General features: G+C 39.8%; 3 protein-coding genes across 5 annotated transcripts in view; 1 reads left to right on the top strand and 2 right to left on the bottom strand.

The window, feature by feature from the left end:
- Window positions 1-1,770, bottom strand: part of CDC73 (cell division cycle 73) — a 107,237-nt gene extending 105,467 nt beyond the window's left edge. Inside the window, exon 1 of the mRNA XM_082052982.1 lies at window positions 1,586-1,770. Coding sequence (XP_081909108.1) covers window positions 1,586-1,716 — 131 coding nt within the window. The 5' untranslated portion in view covers window positions 1,717-1,770. The remainder of the gene's footprint in view (window positions 1-1,585) is intronic.
- A 3,843-nt stretch (window positions 1,771-5,613) lies between these two features.
- Window positions 5,614-7,939, top strand: GLRX2 (glutaredoxin 2). Its single transcript, XM_082052586.1, has 4 exons — window positions 5,614-5,809; window positions 6,195-6,261; window positions 6,936-7,112; window positions 7,440-7,939. The coding sequence occupies exons 1-4, from the start codon at window positions 5,649-5,651 to the stop codon at window positions 7,569-7,571; spliced, it is 537 nt and encodes a 178-aa protein (XP_081908712.1). The 5' UTR covers window positions 5,614-5,648; the 3' UTR covers window positions 7,572-7,939.
- Window positions 7,940-9,237: 1,298 nt separating this feature from the next.
- Window positions 9,238-26,240, bottom strand: RO60 (Ro60, Y RNA binding protein). 3 transcript variants are annotated; one of them, XM_082052583.1, is made up of 9 exons: window positions 26,111-26,240; window positions 20,701-21,303; window positions 19,998-20,218; window positions 19,601-19,747; window positions 18,381-18,518; window positions 17,932-18,048; window positions 17,129-17,242; window positions 16,561-16,707; window positions 9,238-15,281 (listed from the first exon to the last, which is right to left on the bottom strand). In XM_082052583.1, the coding sequence occupies exons 2-9, from the start codon at window positions 21,278-21,280 to the stop codon at window positions 15,129-15,131; spliced, it is 1,617 nt and encodes a 538-aa protein (XP_081908709.1). In that variant the 5' UTR covers window positions 21,281-21,303; window positions 26,111-26,240; the 3' UTR covers window positions 9,238-15,128. The 3 variants fall into 3 exon arrangements, 2 of the variants coding, with proteins under 2 accessions (XP_081908709.1, XP_081908710.1); XM_082052584.1 differs by having other exon boundaries at window positions 20,701-21,300; window positions 26,111-26,235; XR_014184058.1 differs by having other exon boundaries at window positions 15,149-15,281; window positions 17,136-17,242.
- Window positions 26,241-26,298: the final 58 nt, after the last annotated feature.

Below are 26,298 nucleotides of genomic sequence, written 5' to 3'. Positions count from 1 at the left end.
TGTTCCCTACAGAAGAGCAATGAAACTTGCCTGTTAACTTGTTACTGCTTGTGAAAAGCAACCTGCAGCAAGGAAACCACCACAATTGTGTACACAGTTGCAAAACAAAAACAGAACCAAGACTTTTCAAGAATTTTAAAACTTAACTGCTTATGCAAATATTTTTCTTCCTCTTCAGTCTAGCTACCAGTATCCCCTCCTCAGCCAGGAAGCGTATATAAATCCCAGATGAGTTTCTGAAAGCTTGAAATGGGTAATGAAATAGCACTTCCAGTTTTACATAAAAGTGCAAAGTCAAATGGGTTGAAAAAAAAAAAAAAAATCTATCTACAAGTTCACATAAACCAATAGATTTATTTCCTTTCTCTCTCAAATTAGTAGTCAGGATATTGGATCAATACCAATATGAATATCATAATCATGAAAATTAAAAGCAAAAATGTCCCTGGTCATACACTGAACTACAAAGGCTTTTTGAGAAATCTGCAGGTTCTTCTGTTTTTCCACAAAGCCTCCCAGGATACTATACGCTCTCTGATCAGTACCTGAAACATTCACTATCTGGTATCTAACAATACACATTTTCTCTTGGGTTTAAAAGAGATTCACTGAAGTCCTTCTAGTTAGGACATGAAAAGCACGCAGCTACTATATTCAGATGAAAGGAGAATTAAGAACTGCCTTGCATTGCAAGCAATACCTACCATACTAGAAAATTCAACAGGTACGAAACCTCATTTCCTAGAAGTTTCCTAAAAATAAGCATTTTACCCAATATAACCATTTAAGCCACAGAAGCACTATCTCTGCCTCTCTCACGACAAGAACAACTAAGAACCAGCCTGCATTAGGTCCAGCCCAAGAAGAGGCCTCAGCCCAGAGCAGGCTGAGGAGCAGCAAAGCACCAGCACAGCTCCGCAGGGCTGACTGGCGGGCGGCCCTCTCTGACCTCCCTGCACCAGGACTAAGCCCAGCAAGAGAGAAGCAGCCCAGGTAAACGGAGACAGTACCTAACACCTGTTCTTCGCACAAACCCCAGAACGCTTGAGAAGCTGCCTCCTGACATTTCATCCCAGAAGCCTGCAGGACCCGGCCCCGCTGCGACTCTCCAGCCCCGCCAGTCACACGGACAGGCCGAGGAAAAGCCTCGCCCCGGCCCCGCTGCTCTGCCGGTCCAGGGGAGGGGCTCCAGCCGGTGGCCGGGTGGGGTCCTAGAAACCTTCCCGAAGGGACTGGCGAGACCTCCCGACCTGACCGGACTGCCAGAAGCACGGGCGGCAGGCGTTGCCCAGCCGGCCGCGGGCCGCTGGGACGGCCCCTACACCGGGACCCCGCGCCCGGGCGGAGCGGAGGCGCCCGGCCCCGGGGCGCTCCCATGGCGCCCCGCCGGGAGGCGGCAGCCAGGCCGCCCGCCCCCACCCGCCTCGCTCCCTACAGCGCAGCGGGATGCGAAGGGCGGCGGGACCCCACTTCCCGCTCCCCGGGCGCTGCCCCGCAACTTCGGGGCAACTTCTCCCTCCGCCCCCCGCCCGTCCCTTCCCCGGGAGAGCGGCCGCCCGCCGCCCGCCCCGGCCCCGCCACTCACCCCCAGATGACATAGTTGGTCTTGACGTTCTTGGGCCAGGAGAACTCCCCGAAGATCACCTCGTCGCCCTTCACCACGATCTCCTTCTTCTGTGTGTTGTACTGCCGCAGCACGCTCAGCACGTCCGCCATCTTCGCTCCGGAGCCGCCGGCCTCCGCCGCTCCGCTCCGGCCCGGCCCCTCTAACAGCCGCGCGAGGACCCCTCCGCCAGTCGCGAGGCCGCGGGCTGCCCGCCACGAACGCCTGAGCGGAGCCGCTGCTGCTGCCGCCGCCACCGCCTCCAGAGGGCGACGCAGAACCCGTTGCCATGGAGCGACGCAGCCCCACCCTCAGGGTGGCACCCGGCTGGGCGGGGCGGGCCCCGCCCCCGCCGTTCCGGAGGCTCCTCCCCCGCCGGGTAGGGACAGCCAAGGATAGTGCCGGCTGCCACGGCCATGGCTTCGGGCGGCGGGGAGGGGGCACGAGCCCCGCCAGCGACACGCTCCCGAAGCCGCTGCGAACCGTTCCGCGCCGGTGTGGGGTTTCCGCCGGGCACAGGCACTTCCGCGGGCGGCGGGACGGCAACAGCCGCGGCGTGGAGAGGCCACACCCCTCATGGCCCCGCCCCTCCCGGCCCCGCACAGTTCGCCACAGAAACGCCTCAAGACAGTGGCACAAGAGCAGAAAGAAAATCTTATGGAAGGGAAAAAGAAAAACAAAAAAGAGGAAACAAAAAAATCTGTGCTTTCTCAATCGCCAAAAAAGTAATTACAAAAATATTTATTGCTTCTGCATCTGAAAAATAAAGACGTAGTTAACACGACTGGGCAGGGACGGCTTTACCTTGCAGAGCCGAGGGTTTCGCAGAGCTGCTGGAACAGCCGTGCGCAGCGGAGCACCCGGCAGCGGCAGCAGGCACAGGCGGCCCCTGCGCCGGGTTAATTGCTGCTGCTCCAGCACACAAGCACTGGCCATGTGGCCCTTCACAGCAGAACCTGGGCTGCGGCCCCTGAGGAACTCCAGTTCGGCATTTTAGGCCCGAAAGCAAGCTCTCGTGATGACTTCTCTGATCTGTGATGCTGCGCAGAATTTTCTTAACACTTTCCAACACTGGCAGAGAACATTATCCCATTTTAAATCTGCAAAAGACAAAACTGTATCATTTTTCTTCCTGTTAGTACCATGCTCCGAAACTGACAAAACAGACTAAAAGTCAACAGCGTATATAATTTCCTGTTCCAGGATCACGGAATCATAGAACAGTTTGGGTTGGAAGTGATGACACATCTGGACAACATGCTGAATATCACAATTATAACATTTCACATATGGTATCGAAATGGTCTAGTACACAAATATACTGCAACACCTAGTAACATGCTAAATTACACCAATTACTTCCAATATTTATTTTTCAACTAGTATAGAGTGATGTGTATGTACTGTGCCAGTTACACACCCCCCTTTTTCCCTCCCCCCTCTCCTTCGATGTGCAAGGTGAATGCACACCTCCCCCTCTTCCCCAACACTCCCCCCCTCTCCTGCAATGGGGCAGTTAATAGTTCCTTTTTGTTTAACCCTCTGTAAGTTAGCTAGGAGAGGGGAAGAGGTGCCAAATGGTCTGGAAGTTTCAGGGTGCCCATAGCCAGAGTGGGGGTGCAGAAAAGCCAAGAAGCTTCTGGAATGCCCACAGCCAGATCTGACAAGACTATAAAAACAGGGATCCCATCGAGGCTGCCCTTTTTGTGTCCTCTAGGAGCACCAGGCCAAAATGCAGCCAAGAGTGGCCATCCCCTTGGACCAGGATGCTGTCTAAGGTAACCTCCCGAAAAATGGGACTGCCTCATCTCCGCGTGTGGGTGAGTAATAACATAATCATTCCTCGCCAGATAAGCGAGTGTATTAAATGATTCCTTGCCGAACAGGCAAGTGTATTTTCCTGGGGTCACCGACAGCTCTGGCATTGTTTTTCCTGAGCCACGTGTATGCACACTGTGGATCTCCAATATTCTTATTTGCTGCACCCCAATAATTTCCTCAACTGATATTCGAACCTATATTTATGTTACCGGAGTGCTAACTGATTTTATAAACCCCGCCTCTTATTGGTTAATTTGCTGCACCTTTTTTGATCAAAATAAAAGTTTGGTTTGGACCTTGTTGTCCGCCTAAAACTAACTTTGGGGTGTGTCCGTTACATGTACTTAGGAGGCAAAACCATAATGAATAAACAGAATATCATTTCTTAGACTAGATTTGGAGTCATTACTGGAGCTACAGCTAATGAAAAACTGGAATGGAACTTGAAAGCCTTTCAGTGGGCCAAGTCCCATTTCTACGTCTCATTCAAAGACCCCCCTGCACCACCAAATCAGTTACCTCTTAAGAAATACATCCCGTACACCTGCTGGGCTGCAAATGATACTTACTTCAGCAAGAGACAAAATCATTATGTTACAGTCAGTCAGTGACATAAAAAAAGCCATTTGTTTTAGCTATGCTGTGGTCTGTTGTTCAGCAATCATGAATGATGCATGACATAATCAGCTACAAATTTATTTTCGTGTTTCAAGAAAATGTAGTTCTGCTTTACTCTTTCATTTAAGGATGCCTCCATTCAAAGTTTTAAATAGCAGTTTACAAACTGGTTCTCACAATTTGCTTTGGGAATCATAGTGAGATTATTAACGGTTATCTTTATCACTAAATCAGGTTTTTATAAGAGACGTTAGACAAACTACTTTCACACAGCATTAGATACCTGAGCGTTTATCAGTTTTATCACAAGTTATGAAACTAGAAAATCATTACCCGAAACGACAAAGCATGTTACTATTTAGTAAAATGAAAGTATGTCACATAGATACAATGTTTCAGCTGCATTTAGCAGAGCTGTAGTCTTACAAGTTATGCTGATATTATACATAAAATGAAAATAAAGTTGCAAAACAAGGTTTGACAATTTTACACCACAGGTAAGTTCGTTAAGACTAAGAACATCAAGAAAGATCATTCAAGTCTTATATGAGGAGCAAGATACACCATATCTGAATACATAACATTCATTTTTATATATAAGTGAACAAAACAAAACCGGTACTTGTTAGTCGATATCCTTGCACTGTTTTTTAAAACACGGGACTGACTGCTGAAGAGCGATCCAGAGCAGAACCTCACAAAACTCATTCTCTCAACAAAGAGAAGGGCAGAGAAGTTTTTACAGCACTGAAATACTGCTTAGATGTCAGTGGAGAGGCTCAGGGGATATTCTGTAGGTTTGCTGTGCCAAGGCCATACACATTTGAACAGCGATCCAGGCTCCATAGCAAGTTATGAGAAGGAAAAGCAAGAGAACATCGCCAAACAGCCCTTAATAGACAGTCTGGGAAACAAAACAACATCCCACCTGAAGTACAGCCTCCAAATCTGTTAACTCTTCAGGAAGAGAGAATGAATTTTCCAGGAGTCACTAGTAACATTCCCCATATTACAGGATTAGTGGCACCGCGAGCGGAACTTCCCGGGTCCCAGGGCATCGCTCGTTGTCTGGGAACGCTCCTGTTTCACAGGGAAGCTTATGACTAGTTGAATAACCGCAACGCCACCTCCCACCCCGCAGCAGCTCTGGAGCCTCCAGGAAAGCCGCCCCGTCTCTGACCCTTCTCCTGACCGCCGACCCGCTGACAGGGGCGCTTGGGAGCGCCTCCACTGTCCCTACGTGGCGATTCCAGAACGGCTTTTCCTCACAACGAGCCCGTCACCGCCGGCATCGTCCCAAGTAGCGGCGCCAAGGCTGCAGGTAACTCGAGGGCCTGCTCCGCAGAGCGGGAGCCGCTCGCCCCGTACCGCCGCACCACGTAGCTGCCGCTGCCCCACTCTCTCCGCCGCTTCGTGCCACGGCCGCTCCCGCAACTCCACCGCCGGCGGGACCCACCTCCCCGGGCGGGGCGGGGCTGCCTCAGGACACCGGCAGCGCGGCGGGCAGCCCCGCGCTCCCCTTGGGAGGGGCTACGGGAGGACCTGCTAGCGCGGGCGGACCGCCGTGAGGACTGCGGAGAAGCCCTGCCCCTTCCTTCTGGCGGCCATGGCCCTGCAGGGGGCGCTGCGCGGGGCGGTGGGGCTGCGGCGCTGGCTGGGAGCGCTCCGGCGGGACGTGTGGCCGAGCGGCCGGGGCCTGCGGGCGGCCTGCAGGCCCTTCGGACGCACCTCCTGGGAGGAGCGGCCCTGCAGGGAGCGGAACGGCAGGTGCCGGGGCCGCTCGGGGCTGGCGGTGGGGGGGGCGGCTGTCAGGCGGCGGCGCAGGGCTCGGGGCAGCGGGAGCCGCTGCTGTGGTGGGAGCGCGCGTGGTCCCGCCTGCGAGAGCCGGGGGTGAGGCTGGGTACACACCGGCAGCTGCGTTGTCCTTGGGAAAAGTGAAGTATTCCTCTTATAAAGGCAGCTCTTCTGGTTACAGTCGGTAGTTTCAGCTTTATTTACAGGCGTGTGAGAACCAGCACGGCTGTAGGTGCTGCACCTGTGGTGCTGCATTTAATGTGTAAACAAAACAGTACGAAGCCAACATTTAATTTGTGAACTATAAAATGTGTCATTTGTTTGAAAACTAGAATATCTGACCTTAATTTCTTTTTAGTTTTAGAATGGGGAATAGTGTGTCTACTGTAGGATTGTCTAATGACACTGCTGCAAAACAAATACAGGTAACATTATTTATGCAATTCTTACTTATTTTCATTATTTCTAGAAGCCAGAGGTACTTAAAAGCCCCTATGATTTATAAAAAGAAATTCTGTAAATAGCTCTGCGTGTTGCAGTCGAGAGCCTGACTTTCTGGGTAGGCAGGTGGGAAGCAATGTTTATTCTGCTGTGAAAGTACGGGACACATCCCTGAAAGAGCTGCTGGGCCACCATAAAGGTCTTCAGAGCAAATGTGAGGTGGGTATGTTTGGCACCCCCCCTACAGGTCATGATATCTTTTTGACAGATAGCTTGATGGAAGTCACTGTTCTCCTTGTTTTAAAGAAAGGCAGCTCATTCCCTCACCTCAAGATTCTTGTGGCTCTAGATTAGAAGTTGGGAGAATTTAGAGGCCAAACCAGCTCTTCACTTTACCTTAAAAAACTGAGAATAAAGTACAGTGTTTTGGAAGATTCTTCAGAAGTAACCAGCTGTTGCTGTAGCATGGCTGGGAACCTTTCCGTTGTCCCTGTTAAAAATACCCCAGAAAGCCTTTTACAGAGAGTAATTTTCCTGTATTTGTTACCATAATATCAGATTTTGAACTTCTGTGTCTGTTTTCGTGACTGTTTGATACTGCTAAAATACAGACTTAAAACCAAGGCACACTGACGTGAGTGTTCTTTTGAACATACAGGAAATTATTTCAGACAACTGTGTGGTGATTTTCTCTAAAACAACATGCCCCTACTGCAACATGGCAAAAAAACTTTTTGAGGACATGAATGTCAATTATACAGCTGTAGAACTGGACATTAATACAAATGGAAGTCAGTTCCAAGATATTCTTGAACAGATGACTGGTGGCAGAACAGTAAGTATATTTTATTACATGTGACAAGCAAAGTAAGAACTTACATTACACATGTTCCTCATGGATTGTGACCATATCAAGGTCTTAATTTTTTTTTTTTTTTGAGATGAAGCAAACTTGGGACACAAGCGCCTAAATTAAAGACAGTTTCCCATCTTTGTAAATATTGTGGAAGCTTAGGAGTTGTACAGTACTATTAAGTATGCATATATAAGAACATATATGCATATATAAGAACATAACTATTGTGTGGATACTAGAGTCCATATGTGCTTGCTTAGATTTTTTCTTCAGAAGTAACTAATGCAGTCTTCATTATCTTCATAGGTCCCAAGAGTTTTTGTCAATGGGACTTTTGTTGGAGGTGCTACAGATACTAAAAGGCTCCATGAGGAAGGCAAACTGCTTCCCTTAGTTCATCAATGTCAAGTGAAAGGAAAGTCCCAAACAGCCATCTAGCTCAGCCTGGTCTTCCTTTGTATGAACAGAAATTTCAGACAAGTTAAAAGATCAAAGATTTACCATGTCAGTTGGACTCAACAACTTCAAGCCATGGATTTCTGAATTGTAGATGAAGTATGGACACAGACTGCAGGGATTAAGGAAATTACTTTGTGTCCTTGCCTCAGCTTTACCACAAAAAACTTGTAACTCTGGCGGTTCTAAGCATGAGACAGTGAAGTCATTTTATTGCTGTTACATCCTGTTGCTATGCTTTGAAGAAGTACTGACTGTACAAGCAAAATCCTCTTAAGTTTTTTTTGTTGCAAGTCAGTTTGCTTTCTAGCTTTGTTCCAATGTTACAATAAATTGTTAGTTCAATTAAATGGTGCCTTTAAGTGTAGTTCTTATCTGAATCTCAAATAGTAATCTTGAAGAAAGTCTGAAGCAAAACAAGTTTGTGGTGATACTGCTATATGTATGTATGTCTGCCTCTCTTCCATTTCACTGTGATCACGTAGCTACCAAATTGTATGTCTGTTTGGTACGGAAAAGGCAATGAAGATTTTCACCGCTTGAGAGGGGCAGGCGATTGCTTTTGTCTTTACTCTGCACTACAAAGTGTCAGTCTGTACCGTGTCACTCAGGAATATCCTTCTAGGTAAGCCAGACAGGTCGCTGGCACTGAACTGTGCAGCTACAAACTACGTTATGATCAACACTGTTTTGAAACTTAAAACCAAGTAAAATGGGTCTAATATGCATAGAGTTTATTTAGTACTTAAATTCTACAGTCAGAATGCAGTTTACTAGTAATTTTAACTTGCAGTTAAATGTCTAAAAGAAATGTCTAAAATTCAATAGTTTCAGTACAATGTACACCCAAAGCCAGAACAGGCAATGCCAAGACTCTTGGTTATTTCATGAAAGTTCATATGCAAGTAGAAAATTATATCATATTCTTCAGTAAAAGGGACCATTACACTACTAAAGGTGCACAGTTTAGAACAGAAACATTAGTAAATGAATTTTTACTCACTTCTTGTGAATAAGACTTTTGTTATTTCCATTGCTTTCAGTATGGCATGCACCTCAACTTTTTTCCCCTCAAGGAAAAAAGCATCCCATTCAACTCCAGATAACTAGGGCTGTAAGAGTATCATTTACATTTGACAGCTGCTTTTTTGTGATGTGGGTTTGAAATAAGTTTAAACCACATCATTTGTAGAAAGTCTTTAGTATAGCTTCCTGCACTGTGCATCTTTAGCATGTGTAATGAGTTCAACACACTGACCTTGTTATATTTTTATTATTGTGGTTTACTGTATTATGCTAGTTCCATCACTGCCTTATTAAAATTTCATTTACAAGGACACGCTCGTCAAGGTAAACACACACAAATGTGCATCTCTCACTAAATTTATACTTAATAAAACAATTTATTTTGCAGATACAGTGGTAACCAGGTATTTTTTCCTCTGTGTAGAATTCTTAGGCCAGTTATGTTTTCTCAGATTAACAATAGTCTTACACCTGAAAGCTGGTAAATCCATCATGTAAAAATAATAATAGTATGCAAAGAAATTTTTCAAAGACCTTTTAATTTTGTTCCCTGTTAAAAAAAAAAAAAGTCCCAAAACAGTAGTGTAAAATAACCCTTTGAGTTCTAAGTTTCAGAAATCCCAGGGCACTGTCACTTAAGGCAATATTCTATTCCAATAGTTGAGAAAAGATGATGTATGCCTGCAGGTCCAAGTGAGTGCCCGATTATAAAAGAAGTTATGTCTTAAGGCACTCAAAGGGTTAATTGTTTATTTTTAATCATATTAAGGCTCCCCATCCAAATAGTTTCTCATTAGTTTTGTATCATTTCATAGAAAGTAGCAGCAAGACAGTGCCTTCATTACTGGATGGCACAAAGCCATGTCATGTTTAAGTTATTTAAACATGATATGGTGGTTAAAGTGTGGTTCTACTCTAGGAAAAAAAAATAAAGGGGGACTCAAATATTCAGTAAAATTTTCCATACATTTTACTTAGCGTTGTCTCCAGGACGAAGCTGTTTATCTTAAAATAATGCTTGCCCTGAGATGTGAATGTTAAAAATTATCCACTAAAAGATTCTGTACTTACACTTAAGACGTACCTGCTTATCCAGCTTAACCACCACGCTCCTAAGGAGTGGGTGAAGCTGGAAATAAGAGATCAAGTTATTTAACTAAGCAGACAGAGCTCTGAACACACCCATCTGCTGCTGCTTTATACAGAATTATGTTTAAAGAGTAGAACTGCACTTTTATAGGCGAATGTAATAGAAAAGACATTTTTAACTAGTTGTGCTTAACTCTAAGAAGCTGGTAACATTAGGAAAACAGCTTTCTATGTTCATTATTTGTTAATGAAGCATTTATAAAAGTTCTCAACATACCACATATATATGCAAATCTATATATTTAAACTTAAATTCAGAATGCAGAAATACCTAAAGAAACCACAATTTACAGTATCAAAATTATAAATCCAAATGTAAGCACACATATTGAAAGATACCTTACCTTCTGCTGACATTAGCTAAGCTTAAATTTTAGCTCTCAAAGCAACACATACATAATCCACTGTCCTAGTGTTTTACCCTTTCCCATAACGCTTACTCAGCAATGTTGTACACAACACTGTATCATGGCAAGATGAAGTTTCTACCATTACATAAATAGTAATTACAAACAGCTTACTTACAGCATATTTGTCGACTGTGAAACATTGTAAATAGCAAAATAAACTTCAAAACCAATTAAATGCTTACAAAAAAGATTAAAAGCGCAAGCAAGACAAATGATTCTTTGCTTTGGCTTACTTCTACATCCTATTCTTTGAACATTTTCTCTAATCAATACTTCAAAGAAACTGCTCGTTTATCCAGAATATTAATTTAAACATTTCCCTAATTCTGCATATTACAGTAGCCAGATAATATTCAACAGTATGGAAAGCTCCAACCCCCTGAACTAACTCTAGAAAGAAGCTTTAAATTTGAAAAGCCTATTTTAAACGGTTATTTTATAAAAATAAAGCCACTCTCAGGCAGAGGTTGGATTTTTTTAGAGAAGCAAAGTATACTTTTGTCACTGATCTTTACACAAAGTTTTACCGAAGATCTGATAGACACAGCAAACTAAATGTTTTGTAAGAGATTTATATAATCAAAGAAATGTAAATTTATCCATTTTTTTTTAAGATAAATACAATGATATCAGTTCATGTATCAGTTATTTAGCTAAGCCAGCACGCTCAATTAAGAACAGAGGGAGGAAAAAAAAAAAGGAATGGACAAGAGTTTATACGTGAAAAGAGATTCAAGTACAGGTTTAAGGTGACAGGATATGAGAAAGGAGAAAAAAAGCTAATATTAACAGAGAAAGGGAAGGGCAAAGCAAACCGGTAAGACAAGAAACAAAATAAAAGGAAGCAATTCTAATGCTTCTGGTATGGTGGCTTTCAGTTTGGTATGTGGTTGAGTGCAGAACATTTTGCAACAGAGATTTCCTTAGTGTTTTTACAGACAGAGGCATTATTAAAACACATTTCCAAAACTACTGGTGTACTTTTTAAGCCAAGAATATATTGTTCATTGAACAGCCTTTTAAAGCCATGCCATTTATGGGCCCCAATTAAACAACAACAAAAAAGAACAACACAACCCCCCTAATGATTTATGTTTAACAAACAGTTTTAAGAGGGATTTTAAGCAGCAAGATATTTTAGCGCCAGCTTTTAGTGGCCTCCACATAGTGGGCACTTAGACCGGCCCTGCAGACTTCAGATTCACACCTACTTTTAGACTTCACTTTTTTAAACACAAAGGAAAGTAGGTAAGCCCCTGTATTTTGTCTGTCACCTAATACTACAAGCAGCCCAAATTCTCCTCCTCTTTGCTACAAGTCTTAAACTCCTGACACAAAACTCTATTTCTCAGCAAAATCATTACTGTCTATCCAATTTATTACGCAGTGCTGATGTATGTATTGCGTGATTTTTAAGAAATCTTGAGTGCCTTCTGCCCTCTTCACATTCTTGATTGTATCCCTTCCACGAAGAAAGTTGACCTTAATGTTCATTCCTTATAGTCCTTCATTACACAAGAATGTTTTACCTCGGCTGTGCTTCCAACCATTACGTCCTTTTGTTCTTTCTGATGCCTGAACCTGAACATTGTAGTCTTAGATCTAATAGTCTACTACTTAAGAATTGGGAGGGGGTCACAGTGAAATGGCAGCCCAACTGAAAGCCTGTTAATTCTGTCAGACATCAGGAAACCTGCATTAACCCAGTCTGCAGCTGCACTCTGCGTTTAGACTTTTTTTTTTTTTTTTTTAATTAATGTTGTGAATAAACTTAACTAACTTGTCCCTGTTCCATTTTTACTGGTACACTGCAGTGCACAATTATAGCCCCATTTTTATTTTGTTAGTCAAAGTGTTCCTCCAATGCAAACAACACTATTAATTTGAAAAAGTCAGTGTCTCCTCTTTGGTGAAAGGGGAGGTTATTCATTGTACATTGAACTAATGCTTAAGCTTAGCAACTCTGCCTTAGCTCACTTACTGTTTCTTTTTTTTTAACATTACAGTAATTATTGCCACTTTACATATCCAGTTATCAAATTGGAAATTATCAGCTTAGTAACTAAAGACTAAAATCAGGACAAATTTGTGCTATGGCAAATTAGTTATGCTGTCCCCTAAAATTCACTATCTGGGCAGATAAAAGATCCAGCGTATGGAAAAGGAATATGCAGCATCATTCTTCTAAGGCCCTTACTGTGAGATAATAACAAAACCAAACAGAAAACAGGAGAAACAAAGGTCAACACACTACAAAGTTTCAGCTCTCTGCATTAACTTCAGTTTCCCCCCTCTGTGAAAATCTTAAAGGAGCAGATGTCAAGCTGATTTCACTGGGGCAAGTTTTACAGCAGATAACCAAACACTTAGAATATTCTATTTCTAACAAGATCTTTTTAGCACAGAGATATGGCAAATATTTAGGAGCATATTACATCCTCCAGAACAGATTACTACCTTTAACATGGTGCACAGCCACCCAGTGTCAATAGATACAGGGAGCTACATTTTCCCTAAGTTCTACTGAAAAGTTCACTTTCACTTACACCCTAATTCGAGGAACTGAATTTTAAACTGGCCTGCTTTCAAAGATGCAACACTACTAAAACCATTCATCCAATCTGTTAGTAACTAGTCTAATCTTTTACTTGCAGTAAATTTATGCAATTAGCTGCATAAAGTTACTTGAAATACTTGTTTAAGTTTTTATTTTATATTTAGTCCAAAATATTTCCTATTACTTCACAAATACTACTCCAAATAAGAAAAAGTACTTGTAAAAGATACTTATCTATCAGTCATTTTCAACACTGCTAGCTTAGAAGAAAACACCTAATCAGATGTTTTGACTACTGTGCAATTCAAAACACATAACTACCAAAACCAAACCCAAAACATCAGTGCATTTACTTGAAATATATTGAGTAAATGAGGTTACTCCCCATATTCATGGGGTTTATTTAGAAAGGAGACTAAAAGTGGTAAGAATTTTTTCATAAAATGGGTAATTCTCTTTTTCCAACTCAAAGTGCTATGTCTCAGCTGTTGTAGGAACACTTGTTTTTTCTAGATGTCACCCGGCAAGCCGGTGGCAATCCCATATTCTCCAAGGATCCTATCAGAGCTGTATCATAGGAGCAGTGATAATTCAGGACATTTGTGTCCACTGAAAGGTAACAGTCCTATCACCAGTTCTTTAAGCCACGATTTTAATGTCAGAAAAAGCTTCCCTCACTGTCTTCATGTATTCATTAAAGTATGTAGCAGAATACTGTCAGTAACATGTAACCTCAAGTTTTAGCACCAAAAGAGATATCCAACATACAGAATGCAAGCTTTGAAATGATAATCGATACGTTAGAGGCGTAATGAAAAGTGTTACAAGTATCAAAAGTATAACACAAACTTGAATTTCACATTTAAAAGCTTGGGTTTTAGGCAGAAAAATATGGTCTTACACATCATTTACCACAACTGGGTTATTTTTATAAATTATTATTATTTTCAAATTAACATCAAATTCATTGCCATCAAATTCATCAGCCAGAATTAGCATAAAAGAGGCTGACATACATTTGTCTCAGGGGAAGTTGTAAAAGCATCACTAAAAACCCTCTCTCATCTTCTAAGATTGTGATCTACTAAAGAGATCTTTTAACTTCCCCCCATACACACATATATAAAAAACACACACACAGAATTAAATACATATACACATGAATTGCTATCAATTCCTGTTCCAAAGTGATAAGATATTCACTAGCTTTATCCTTATTTATTCACACTCCTACTATTAGACTGAAAAAAAAATCCAGTTTCAATCACTTCCTAAACAAGATTTTGAGAACATGAAGGAGGCAACTGTACATTTAATAGAAGTATTTAAGAATTGGTCACTATAAACCGGAGGTAGTTTTGAAAAAATGTTAGCTTGAATTAATTTAAGAAATCAGAAGTAGCGTTAATCTACAAAAAGGTTCTAAAAAATGAAATACTCTCCTGTTAGGAAGATTGTTTCTGTATTACTGAATACATTGTTTTGAAAAAAATGTAGCTATTCGTTTCTGGTTGTTACCGTTCAGCTGTCAAGAGCCAGCCAAGACACATGCACTTGTTGATTTTTCTCACTGAAAGTGTGCTGACGCTTCCTGAAGTTATAACGTGGACTCGGTGCAGCTTCCTAGACATTTCCAAGATCTTTTTCTACTAAAACCAGTTTTTACAACTTCTGGTAAAGCATATTAATTCTAAAATAGTGCTTCTGAAACTGCATTGAAACTGCCCCTCAATTTATCTAAAGAGCATTAATTACACTTTACTCCTGAAAACCTAGACCATAATCTAGACAGAAAAAGATCAGCATGAGCTCTTCCACTTTCAGTTTTATCAGTATAAAATTTCACCAACTTTTATACTGTATCACAGTCACATGGTCTCACGTGTGCCAGAAAATACTTCTTTTGTAGATTTGAAGTGTAACAATGGAAACCGTTGAACCCTAGTAATTAAAAATACAAAGACTTTAAGAAGTCCAAAGAAAATTTCCTCTCAAAGTTGCTGTTAAATCAACATTATTAAAAATACTAAACCCACTTTTTTTCCCTGCCCTATCCTAAGAGTAACTCATCAATTTATTCTTGCAAACAAGCATTCCACAGCAATGGTGGGGGGAAAAAATCAAAAATCTCTCAGTATTTATTATCTATTATAAATGAAAGCCAACCCTGTAGCTACTTTTAGCAAACTTCCCGCTGTTATTTTAAGTTGTGTGCAACAGGAAAAAAGAGAAAAGAGATTCCTTATCTGCTTTTCTTGTTTTCCCTTCACAAAAAGGTAACATTCTGATATGTGTATAATGTGCCATATTCTAATACAGTACATTTGGCTGCGAGTTCCCAGGGTGAAGTCTGTTGCCAGCAATGGACCCACTGGGAGGAGCAAGATGCCTAGAAAATTAAATCAAATCCAAAGTGAAGTTTCGAATAACATCCAAAGCTCCTGTATCAAAGCCACATATATCCAACATGCCTCTGTCATCTGGATCTGCGATCGTAAAACCATTTGAGGTCATTCCACAAACAATCAATTTAGCAGGAATACCCATTTTCTAGGGGAAAGAAGGACAAAAACAAAAATCAGAGCACACATATACAGTAACTTTAACATGACAGAGATATTGCTATCTTGCTTGCATAAACCACTAGCTGCATAGGCATATTGGTAGAAACTAGATAGGCCTTACGCAGAAGTGCAGACTACCTGTTAATGTTTTACTTAAACTGCAGTTGATATATTTAAATAAATAGAAATAATTACAATTAAGTATATTAGTACAGCTCTCCTGCAAGACTAAGATTCAGAGATTATTTCAAATGTAAACATCGCATTTGCTATTCTGCAGTTCATTCTGAGAAAATAACTTTCAATAATAATAATTTTCAAACCATCTAACAGGAGTTAAAGAGTGTTTTTTTGTCTAAGGCAAGGACTTCCAAATAAATACAACAGCTGTGGCCTGAACAATTCTGCTAAATAAGCTGAATTTGCAGGTTAGTAACCTGTAAAGCAAAGCAAGCTGCATAAAGGCCAGAGTACGGAACTCTTTGTTTAAAGCACAAATTTAGAAATGAGAGCTAAACTCAACTAAGAAAACAAAGACACAGTGGGCAAGTTAAACATTTTTGGTATTAATTTCAGCTTGGTGGGCATGAAGTTTAATGTGTACACATACAAGCTTGCACAAAAGCATTTTTTGGAGTTCAAAAAACAGTTCCCTGAAAGCATAGAGGATTGGTTGCTGATTAAATAGGAGTTCCTAATAGCAATGTGCTTGGATAAGGTATTTTTCCTAATTCCATTTCAAGATTACAAAGCTTGGAGTAGCCCCTTTAAAGCACAATGAGCTTTCTTCACAAGATAATCTCACCTCATCACCTCATCCTGTTGACAGCTTCCCTAAAGACTTATGTTCATTACTTCATTTAAATTTTGTGGTATCTACTGCAGATATTAAAGTTAAATTTAATTCTATGAGCTGAATTTCACTCCGTAAGAACTTCCTACAAAAAGCTTATTCAATCAATTATACACAGAATGCAGAAATTCATATATTCCCTGAATGCCAAACAAATTTTTACTGGTGTTGCAGTACATCGAGCAGTGTAGGATAATTACAAATCCTTTTAGCAATTCAGTGGTTTTAAATATGTGCAATTAGTGCAATATGTGCACTAATTCTGCCTAATTGTAGAATATCAGTTTTTAACAATACATAATTGTTTAGTGAAAAAAGCCACTAGTTCAGTCTCTAAACCATTTTTAGAACTGGGAATTTTTTTGTACTGTATTCATACTGTATTCATACAAACAGTCAGAAGGGTATTTACCTCTCTGTATTCTCTAAGAGCTGTTGCAGGATGAGTATTTCCAGCAAAGGTCTCATTATCAGTAAATACAATGAAGACATCAGCAGCTGTCTGAGTTTTTTGAGCCCATATCATGGGAAGGGAACAATCGGTGGTACCCATTGGAATCTTAAAAGAAAAAAAAATATATATACATGGAACCATGAAAAAATGACGTTTTACATAAGCTTTGTGTCTTATCACAGACAGAGGCTTCTTTGTTAAACAACAGGTCACTTATTCATTTCATTTCAGTTTTGTTCAGGGTTTTGTTTGTTTGTTTTTTAAATACTCTTTTCAAACTTAAGTCATTGTGACCCAACGCTGCCAACCTAAACTGCATTGTTCAATATCCAGCAGTTGAAATAATGACATTTGTTTGACTTTCTTTAAATAAAAGGGAGAAAAAAATCCAGTGTTTTACTATACAGATACAAACTAAACACAGTAGTAGAATTGCTTACAAAGAAAAGACAATGCAACTGCTGAGACTTCTAAACCCTGATGTTAGCAACAACTTTTTTTTTTTTTTTTTTTTTTTTTTACATACTTCATACATTTTCACTAATACTTGAGGTAACGTCATATCAGCCGTCACTGGGCAAGGGACCATTTCATGTGAAAAGGCAACAATATGGGAATCCTTCTCAGTACGTGCTACAACCTGAGAAAGGAAGAAAAAAATAATTTAGTTGTAGTATTCAGAATTTTTATTGTCAGAATCAAGGCATTCCATACCAAAACCATGACGACATATCCTTTTGTATTTAAGTCAACATGGCTGCTCCTATGCACTAACGCTTCACTCTACACTTTTAAATATTCTGTAATATTACTACAAATAAACATTACAAAAATCAGAGCTAAAGAAATGCCCTCATTACTCTAAGTAGAGATACTTCCATATTTCTGCTCTCCCCTCTGACATAAACACTAAGCATTTTTACACACAAAAGTTTGACTTCTCTAGAATATAAATACAAAAGAAGCTTTAGAATATCAAATTGAGGGAACAGCAACTGTGATACAAAGGCTGTATTGATAACTCAAATGTACACAATAATTATTCCAAAATTTCTCAATCCAACCTGTATTATTCTACGAATGCTTCTGAAAAAAATTCAAATATATTTTCAGCTAAGAGAAGTGAAAAAGCAGCCTTGACCACTTCAATTTATACTGGAAACCAACATCTTCAAATTGATCTTTCTGAATTTGGTTGCCAGTAGCTTTAAGCATCTGGTCCATCAGTGAGGCACAAGTCACATCTTCTAACCAGCTTCAGAGCTTTTCTTATCAAAAGGGCAGCTCAAGCTGAAAACAGTCATAAGTAAAAGAAATCGAATGTCTCACCATACACATCACTGCTGCAACCATGCTAGCCTTGAGCACGCTGCCCAAAACTTTTTGCGTCATCGATGCACTGACATCAACTGCAAGTACGAAGCGTTTCCCTGTTGGTTCAACTGTCTAGAAGGAAAAAGGAAAAAAAAAAAAAGAAAATAAGAAATAAGTACACGTAATTAATATATTAATTTCTTCTTCCTCCTTCTGCTTTCAACCCCAGAAATGGGGCTTTTTGTTTTAATTCTTTCTGGGGTAACATTAGGACAATAATATTGCTGAAAGCTGAAAATATCACGAAGTTTTGATTCTTTGTTTAATAAAATCCTAATTCCTAAGATTTTTGTCATAAAGTTTCAAAATTGGTATCCACTCAACAAACTTCTCCATATCATTTTACAAGCTTTCAGAAAAAAAAGAATTCTTACAAAGCTTAAAAAATTGAAGAACTATATTACCTTGAAAGTTTTGTAAAATGAGGCATCTAAAGCTTCTAAAATGTCTTCATCGGGACGCCACCAAAGCTTCCCTCTGCTTCCATGTCCAGCTTTGTAGGTTTCTAATGCAACCAAAATATGGAATGGATGTATTCTACCCTACAGGCAAAAGAAATCAACAGTAAGTTATTGAAAATCTGAACTCCTTACCAAAAAAAGAAAAAACAAGCAACAAACCACCAAGTAGGAAACTAAATCTAAGATCCTACTACAAAAATCCCTGGTTTAATATATTGTTCCTTTAAGTTTATTAAATTTGAAGAGTTCATGCAGTCTTCACACAGTGATGGCATGAACTGATACTTGTCAGTTACTGGTAATGGATTTTGCTCCCTTTCCAGCATCTTCTAATGAATTCCAAATGTTATCTTAGGCCATCACCAGAATTTTGGAGAAATTCACATCTCTATCTATGATTGTCCAGTGCTATTTTCTATCATGGGCTTACAGTGAAACAAAGTCCCTGTCTAGATGAGAGGAATGGAGTTGAGTTAGGATAAGAACAAACTTTAAATTAGTTTTGTATTTATTTTCTGTTGTTCTCAACTCAAGTATGGTCTTGAACTTAAGTGTCCTGATTTTAATCTCCTCACCTCACAAAACTACTAGAAAAAGCCACTTGTCTTCTCTTTCTCCCATTAAATTCCTGAGAATTTTGTTCTGCCTTTGGGGAACCTTTTTTTCCCCCATCTTATTTTCTTACTACTTAGATGGATAGTAAAGCAATCTGAAAGGAGAATGTCTCCTTATTCTGTCTTCTTTTCCCTCTCATCTGCTATGCTAGTTTCTTCATTCATTTCCTAGGATCCTAGACAAGTGACTTCCACTCAATTTTTAAGCTGTTATGACTGATTCTAAACTACAAGACTTGGAAGCGATGGATGAACCCAAGAGGCAAAGCTTGCCACAGCCCTAATTTAAGAAAAGATCCTAGCTGTCAATATACTTAATTTGTATAAAACTGTCAGAAATGGCAGGGCGGGGGAATCAAATGAGAACTGATAATACAAGTTTTAAAATAAAGGAGCAAGTATTCTGCACTACAGGTTTTTAAAATATTAAGTACATGTTTCCTCCAAATAACTTCCCTTTTATTTTCTAAAGAGGTTGCCTGAAGAAATACAGTTTAGGAAGAGACTAAAAACCACAAAGGCTGGCGCTGATTATGAAAAGGTTCTTGCCTTTTTTAGCAGTTTCTCATTTCTCAGTCTTTCACACACTATCGCCACTTCTGAACCTTGTGGTTCAAGCACTGAATTTGCTGTCAGCTTTCCTAAATTTCTCAACAATACAGAAATGGACATCTCCTTCAGCAATGCCTTCCAAACCTATGACCAAAGAAAGAAAAAAAAAAAAAAAAAAGATATTTCCAAACTACAAGAACTGACATCTGTATATTAATTAAGTGTATTTTAAAATAAATGTACAAGTCATATGAAGACCTTCGTTATTTTAAACTAGCTACTCGGGTAAATAACTTTGAAAACAGCATAAGGGCTATTTTTTATGGAAATCTGGACTTAAGGCTCTGGAAAGTGTTAGTCTAAACAGAATACAAAGCTAACGAAGTTTACCTACCTCTTTAGATTTCAGATGGTTTGTCAGGAGATGCTCTCTAACTAGACCATATTCCTCTATTAAATGAGTAACTTCCAACTCATCTTTTGTGTGTTTCACTTTCTCCACAGCCTCCAGATACTTTAAGAGTTTTTCAGTCTCAGCAGAAACTGCTTTGTCTTTGTAAGCCTCTTGGACATCTTTCCACCCTTTGGTAATATATTTAGTGACTACAGCAATTCCTATTGAAAATAAAAAATATTTTCCAAGCAGGATTACCATGTTTACACTGGCATTTATCACTCTAGCAAGTAAATGAGGTAGCAGGTTTCATTCTTAGACCTGTGAACCAGCTACAAAAAAGGTCAGCCACATAATTTAGAGCAGTAGTTTTAGTTACTATATTATTCTCCTTAGAAGGAAGGACCTTAACATATTTGAAACCAACAGACCTTCCCAAATAAAGAAACAGGAACAAACTGAGGGAACTGTATTATTTTCTCTTGAAGCAAGTGAAGAAAAAGAAGGAACAAACTCTGTACCTGGAACATAAACAGGTCAATTTCTGATACAAGCACTCGGGATTTTTAAGGTCTAAACTACAGCATATTATCACTAAGGAATCATCGGTGTAAAATGGTACCTGCGTTTCCAAAATAGTTCCACAGTAAGTAATATAAAAGGTTTAAAACACAGTCTTTTCAGGTAAATAAAAACTTATTACCTTCACTGGCAGGTTTTAGGTGGGACAACCTCAGAAGATCTTTATGAGACCAACCACTCCTTTGTTTATATTTTGTAACTGCTAAAGCAAGAGCCATGCCATTCTTTCCATTGTACCAATCTGCAACAGCTTTCCTCAGTGCACGGCCCCACATGCCACATTTCATGCCCTCCTTCAGATCTTTTTTAAATTGGACGAAAGTAAAGAGATGGGTTGGTACGCAACACACCTCAGGAACAGCTTTAAATGCCGCTTGTTTTGTTTTTGCATCAGAACACTGTGAGCAAATTGCAAGAGCAAAAAGCAGGGGCTCCTGTTTTGCTGCTCTGCCTTCTTGACTAAATGTCTTTATTTCTTGAACAACTTCACAACCTCTACCCTCTTCAATCAGTCTTATTAAAGCTTCTGCATTTCCAAAGCCCAGCTTCTGCTCCTTGATGTAGTAAGTACCACCTTCTGAACCAAAACACAAGAAACGTTGCAGTCGATTCATGTCGGTGACATGCCACACATAAGCACTTTCAGAGTTCGGCACCTGCTTTTCATTCAGGGCTGCCACTTGATTTTCCTCATCTTCCATTGTTTACACGTCCAAGAGGCCTGCTGAAAGAATAATGAAGTTTATTAAGAACCATTGTGAAAACCTGATGACTGTACTCTTTTATCATTCTTCGCAAAGTAAATGTATCTTGACTATACAGTTGTAATTTTTACTTCATAGATTTAATAAATGTGCAACAACACATATCAGGGGAAAAGAAACAAGAAAACAAGAAAATCTCTGAGTTACAGTGGTGACAAATTTATTTCCTTAAAGCCAACTTAAAAACTACTTAACCTTAGTAAGTGGCACACACAAAACATTGCTGGTGCTATGCCCGTTTGCCACTAATACATGACACCACTTTCTTAGGTAGGTTTTTGGGTTGCAAACTAAATTGCTCAAAACTCAGATCTTGTCCTACTGTATTTTGCTGAAGAATTGGTAATACTGACCAAATGAAGAAACAGAATGCTAAAATAAACAATTAAAATACTGAAAAACTGTCAAGTCTGAAGACTGTGTGAGCGGTTAAATATGGGGGGCTTCAGTGAGGCTTAGGCAACAGCTTTTCAACAACTGACAATAGCTCAAGAAAAAAAATTATCTTAACTGCAGACTCAAACAGGCTGCTGTTTTAAGAGACACCCAGAAATAACACGGACACAACAACAAATTCTGTACTGCTTCATATTTGGGGTTAAGAATTTAAAAAAAAAATTAAAAAAACCCACTAAAATTCACAGGCTTTCAGGTCTTTACATACTCTCAAGTTGCAAGAGAATTCAGCAGTAATATTTGTAGGCAACAACACTGCACTTACTTGTAGAACATCTAGCATGGTAACATTCAAGCCATAACATTTAAACTGAAATAAATGCAGTAGAAAGAAATCAGCAGGGTAAGAGAAAGAAAATTCATCATGATCACCACTATCTCCAAAACATTAATACGCCAACAATAAATTCAGTTTTCTCAGTTCTCACGAAACAATAGACACCACATAGTGCCAAGAGGTCCTATTTAAGCAAACAAAAAAAGCACCAATAATCTAATCCATCAAACTGTATACAGATCTTAAAATATGCACACACCAAAGCCTGAGCACACACGAGTGACATTTCCAAGAAATCCACTTGACAATTATTAGGTATTGCAGATATACACTTTTGATGTGCTTCTTTGGTTACAGAAGATAAAAGCCATTTTGCTTCATTTCTCAGGATAATCTAGAACAAATACATGTCACTAATGCAGACAGAGATTTTTCTCCCCCAGTTCAGCTAAGTAACATACTGATTTACAAACAACTGTGCTGTCTGCATCCAGAATTAATTAACAGTCACGACTGCTCCCATTATATTCTATATACTGCTAAAATTGTAAAAATAGAAGCCATATGCTGATGCTTGGTTTAAAAATGCAGGTTTCAGTCAAAAAATAGCTAAGAAATTTCTTTCCCTGTATCTATGCCGAGCACCAGTGCTCAGCTATTTTTCTTAGTGCTTAAATATTCTAATCAGGTTTCCTGCCAAACCAATTTACATACACATCATGCTTGAGCTGACTTTTTCACCATCATCTGAAGCATGCAAATACACTGAAAATAACAATGGTGGCATTTGCAATGCACTAATGGCATACTAGTATGTTTTAATGTCTAAATGCATTTTATTTCAATCAGCTGGTTTTACTAAATTGTAGGTAATCTTTCATAATAAATATAAAAAACCCAAACAAAAAAATCCTGAAATCACTGTCACTATCCTTTAGTCTATTTATTAGAAAAAAAATGTACATGGAAAATACTGAAAAACACCACTATCTTGAATCATAAATAAGAATGGGAAGCATGAAGGATCATGTGTGAGTAACCAGATGTCCATATATATATGAAATCTTGAGAATAATTTCTTGTTGCATCTTTCATACTTTGCTAAAATAAGTATTACTACATTAAAATAAGGCTAATGGGAAAACTCCTTTTAGTCACCTATGGATTACCAAGACTTAAACTGACCTGGAAGGACCATGCCTTTCACTAAACAAAGAATTTATGACCACACTCTGCTGATTATATTGAGAAATACCAGCACTGCTTTCAGTATTTTAGAGTTTTTTCCTACATTTTTCCATTTGCACGGGTTTCATCTAATATGTCCATTTCATTTTTAATTCTCACTTGAAGAGTGCAACTTGTCCTCACGTGCTTAGTTTTTTAGTCACTAATAAAAGTTATCTACACCAAGTATAGGAACAAATCCGAAATGAAGTAATTATAACATTTCCAAAATTATAAATAATATTTACCTGATCTGAAAGCTAGATTTGTTTATAAAATACTGTAACACAAGATCAGTATTTCCATCAAAGGTAACATCCTCAAAGGCAAATGGTTTCTACTTCATTGTTACGTGTGAATATGCAGTATCATGTTAACTGTATTGTATTAAAGAAGTTGAGAGCTAATCATCAGAGAAAAAAATTCTCCTGCTGTACTTCTCTATTACACCATATAACAAGCCTAATTTACTTAATGGATAATTTTTGTTTTGTTTTGCATGGAGTAGACTTTTGTACAGACTCTTAGCATTGAAAAGGGGTATGTGCATCCACAAGCATCTGACACAAACATCCATATTTTAAAAGATAGTTGTAAATGTACACATCTAGCTTTTCTGAAGCTACTTCTAGGTTTTTTGAAGCTTAGCTCTCTAATTTGCCTTTTTAGGAACATACAGGGTGTTTCAAAAAGATGGACCCAATTTGAAATCACTGTTTTTTTTTTAAATTGGGTCCATCTTTTTGAAACACCCTGTACTATGAGCTACAAAAACACACGCTGGTACAATTTCCACCTTTTATAAAGCTTCATTTTCACTCAGCCCTCAAAGTCGTCTTCTCAGATGGAACATAGCACTTCACAATGGAATGAATTATCTGCAGTACTTATCCCATTAAAAATACCTACAAGTGTTCTGAAATATTTAACAAATCCATTAATACCTTCTGATAAGCAATCTAGGATACAAAACAGACTTATCTCAAGTACTTATTGCTGCCTCAGACTTAAAAGAAGCTTCAAACCAACATAAACTTTTGGATCCTAATACAAACGGTAAATTAAAATAAATTTATATTTTTAAAATTACCCTTGAAATCTGCAATAGCTGATGCAAACCAGTGATTTCACCACAAAACAGCCACACTAGAAGTATGAAATTTAAACTTCACCAGGATCTATTGGCAAAGCACTTAGTCAGTGTTGAGCTATTTAAATCACGTTAGCCATTTCTAACTCCTGTTTCACATTTCAACCTCACAAATTTGCAAAGCTGTTCCCTCTCTCTAAGAAGTCCCTTTTCTCTGCCCAGACCTCAAGATTATTTTCACCTTTATCATCTGTACAACACATAAACCTTCACCCTCACAAATGGATAAAGGCAAACATGCACCTAATGTACACGCTACCATAACTCTACTCTTCACCTACTAAACTGCAGGGGTGAACTTGAACTTTAAATACTCATAGAGGATTTATGAATTGTATTCTGACTCCACAAGCATTTCTAGTTTCTGAGCTACCTGAATGCTAACGACAACACAAAAAGCCTTGATAATCACAGACTAGATGCTTCATAACAAAAATTGCTGAGCTACAATTCATGGTTGCTCATCGTTATTAATGAAAGAGAAAAAACATTATGGGAATTTATATATATATATATATTCCAAACACCTGTCAAATTATCTTTAAGTAAAATACGGCTTTGACTGGACTGAAACAGCCTATACAGCACTCACATCTTGATCGGTAAGTCAATATCTTTATATTGCTGTACCACAACACGACTGAGTTTTACAAGTTAACCTCTGTTATTTTCTATGACTTTTACAATTCACTCCTAGTTTTCCTAACAAATGTTTGACAGTACAAGTCTCAGGTTCATATAAAAAAATACAAAAAGCACAAAGCTTTAATAGAACCACACTTTTAAGTTACGTTCTTAAATTTAACTACTATTTCAACTAAGATGAAGCAAACTTTGTAGTGAAAACATATGGAAATAACCTTTGAGCAAGTCAGATCTTTTATGATAAAAGTGTACTGACATCTTAAAAACACTTCAAATTGTCTTCAACTACTTCAAAACTATATGTGCTTTATTCGATAAGGACCTGCATTCTCCCACTCTGCTCTCAAAATTTTCTTTATGTATCAAACTGAAGATGATAAATAACGTCTCCTAGTTTATTGAACAGAGACGATAACCATCACACTGAAATATGCTTGTAACAATATATCTGCACTACAGCAGAGCTCTGACAACAACGTAAGTCTTCATGCTTCAGAAAATAAGCATCTCTATCCAAACAGGAATGGTAGCAGAACATTCCCCAGCTCACAAATGCCACGACGACCAATGTGATGACAGCACAGGAAGTACAACACTATGAGAACCACATACTTGGTCAAAAAATTCTACTGCAGAATTCGCTTAATAAAAATGTATTGACTGGAGAAAACAGCATCTAAAGTTGATACTTGATAACCTGTGAGTGTAGCTGTGAGTCTCCATAAAGAAGATAAATACAAGTGATGAGTAAGCTGAGAAGCAACCCCAAAGGACAGGCCCGCTAATCCCCTCACGGGGTTTCCCAGGCGCAGGTGCCAGCAGGAGATACCCACGGACAGACACGGCCCCTCGGGATTCCCTCCGCAGCCGTGTCAACCCCGCCGCAGAGGCCGCCCGCCCCCGTCGGGGCTGACCCGGAGGGTGAGCCCGCGCACCCGCCGCACCGCGGGCTGCCCGCCCGGGACCAGCTCGCGCCCCCGCCCTCAGCGCTCCCTCGGGAGGCGCGACTTGCCTGCGAGGCCGCGGCCTGGGAGGGGCCGCGGGGCAGGGCCTGCCCGGGCCAGCGCGGCCTCCAACGCCGAGCAGTGGTACAGCCCCGGGGAGCTGCGGTGGGAAGGGGAGGGCAGCCGGGACGGTGGGCGGTGGTGGAGCCGGCTCCGGACGCGGGGGACAGGCACGGCAGGTGCCGCTCCGACCGCC

This window comes from Streptopelia decaocto (assembly GCF_964273445.1).
Source record: "Streptopelia decaocto genome assembly, chromosome: 5".
Lineage (NCBI taxonomy): Eukaryota > Metazoa > Chordata > Aves > Columbiformes > Columbidae > Streptopelia > Streptopelia decaocto.
This window is presented reverse-complemented; position numbering and strand designations above follow the sequence as displayed.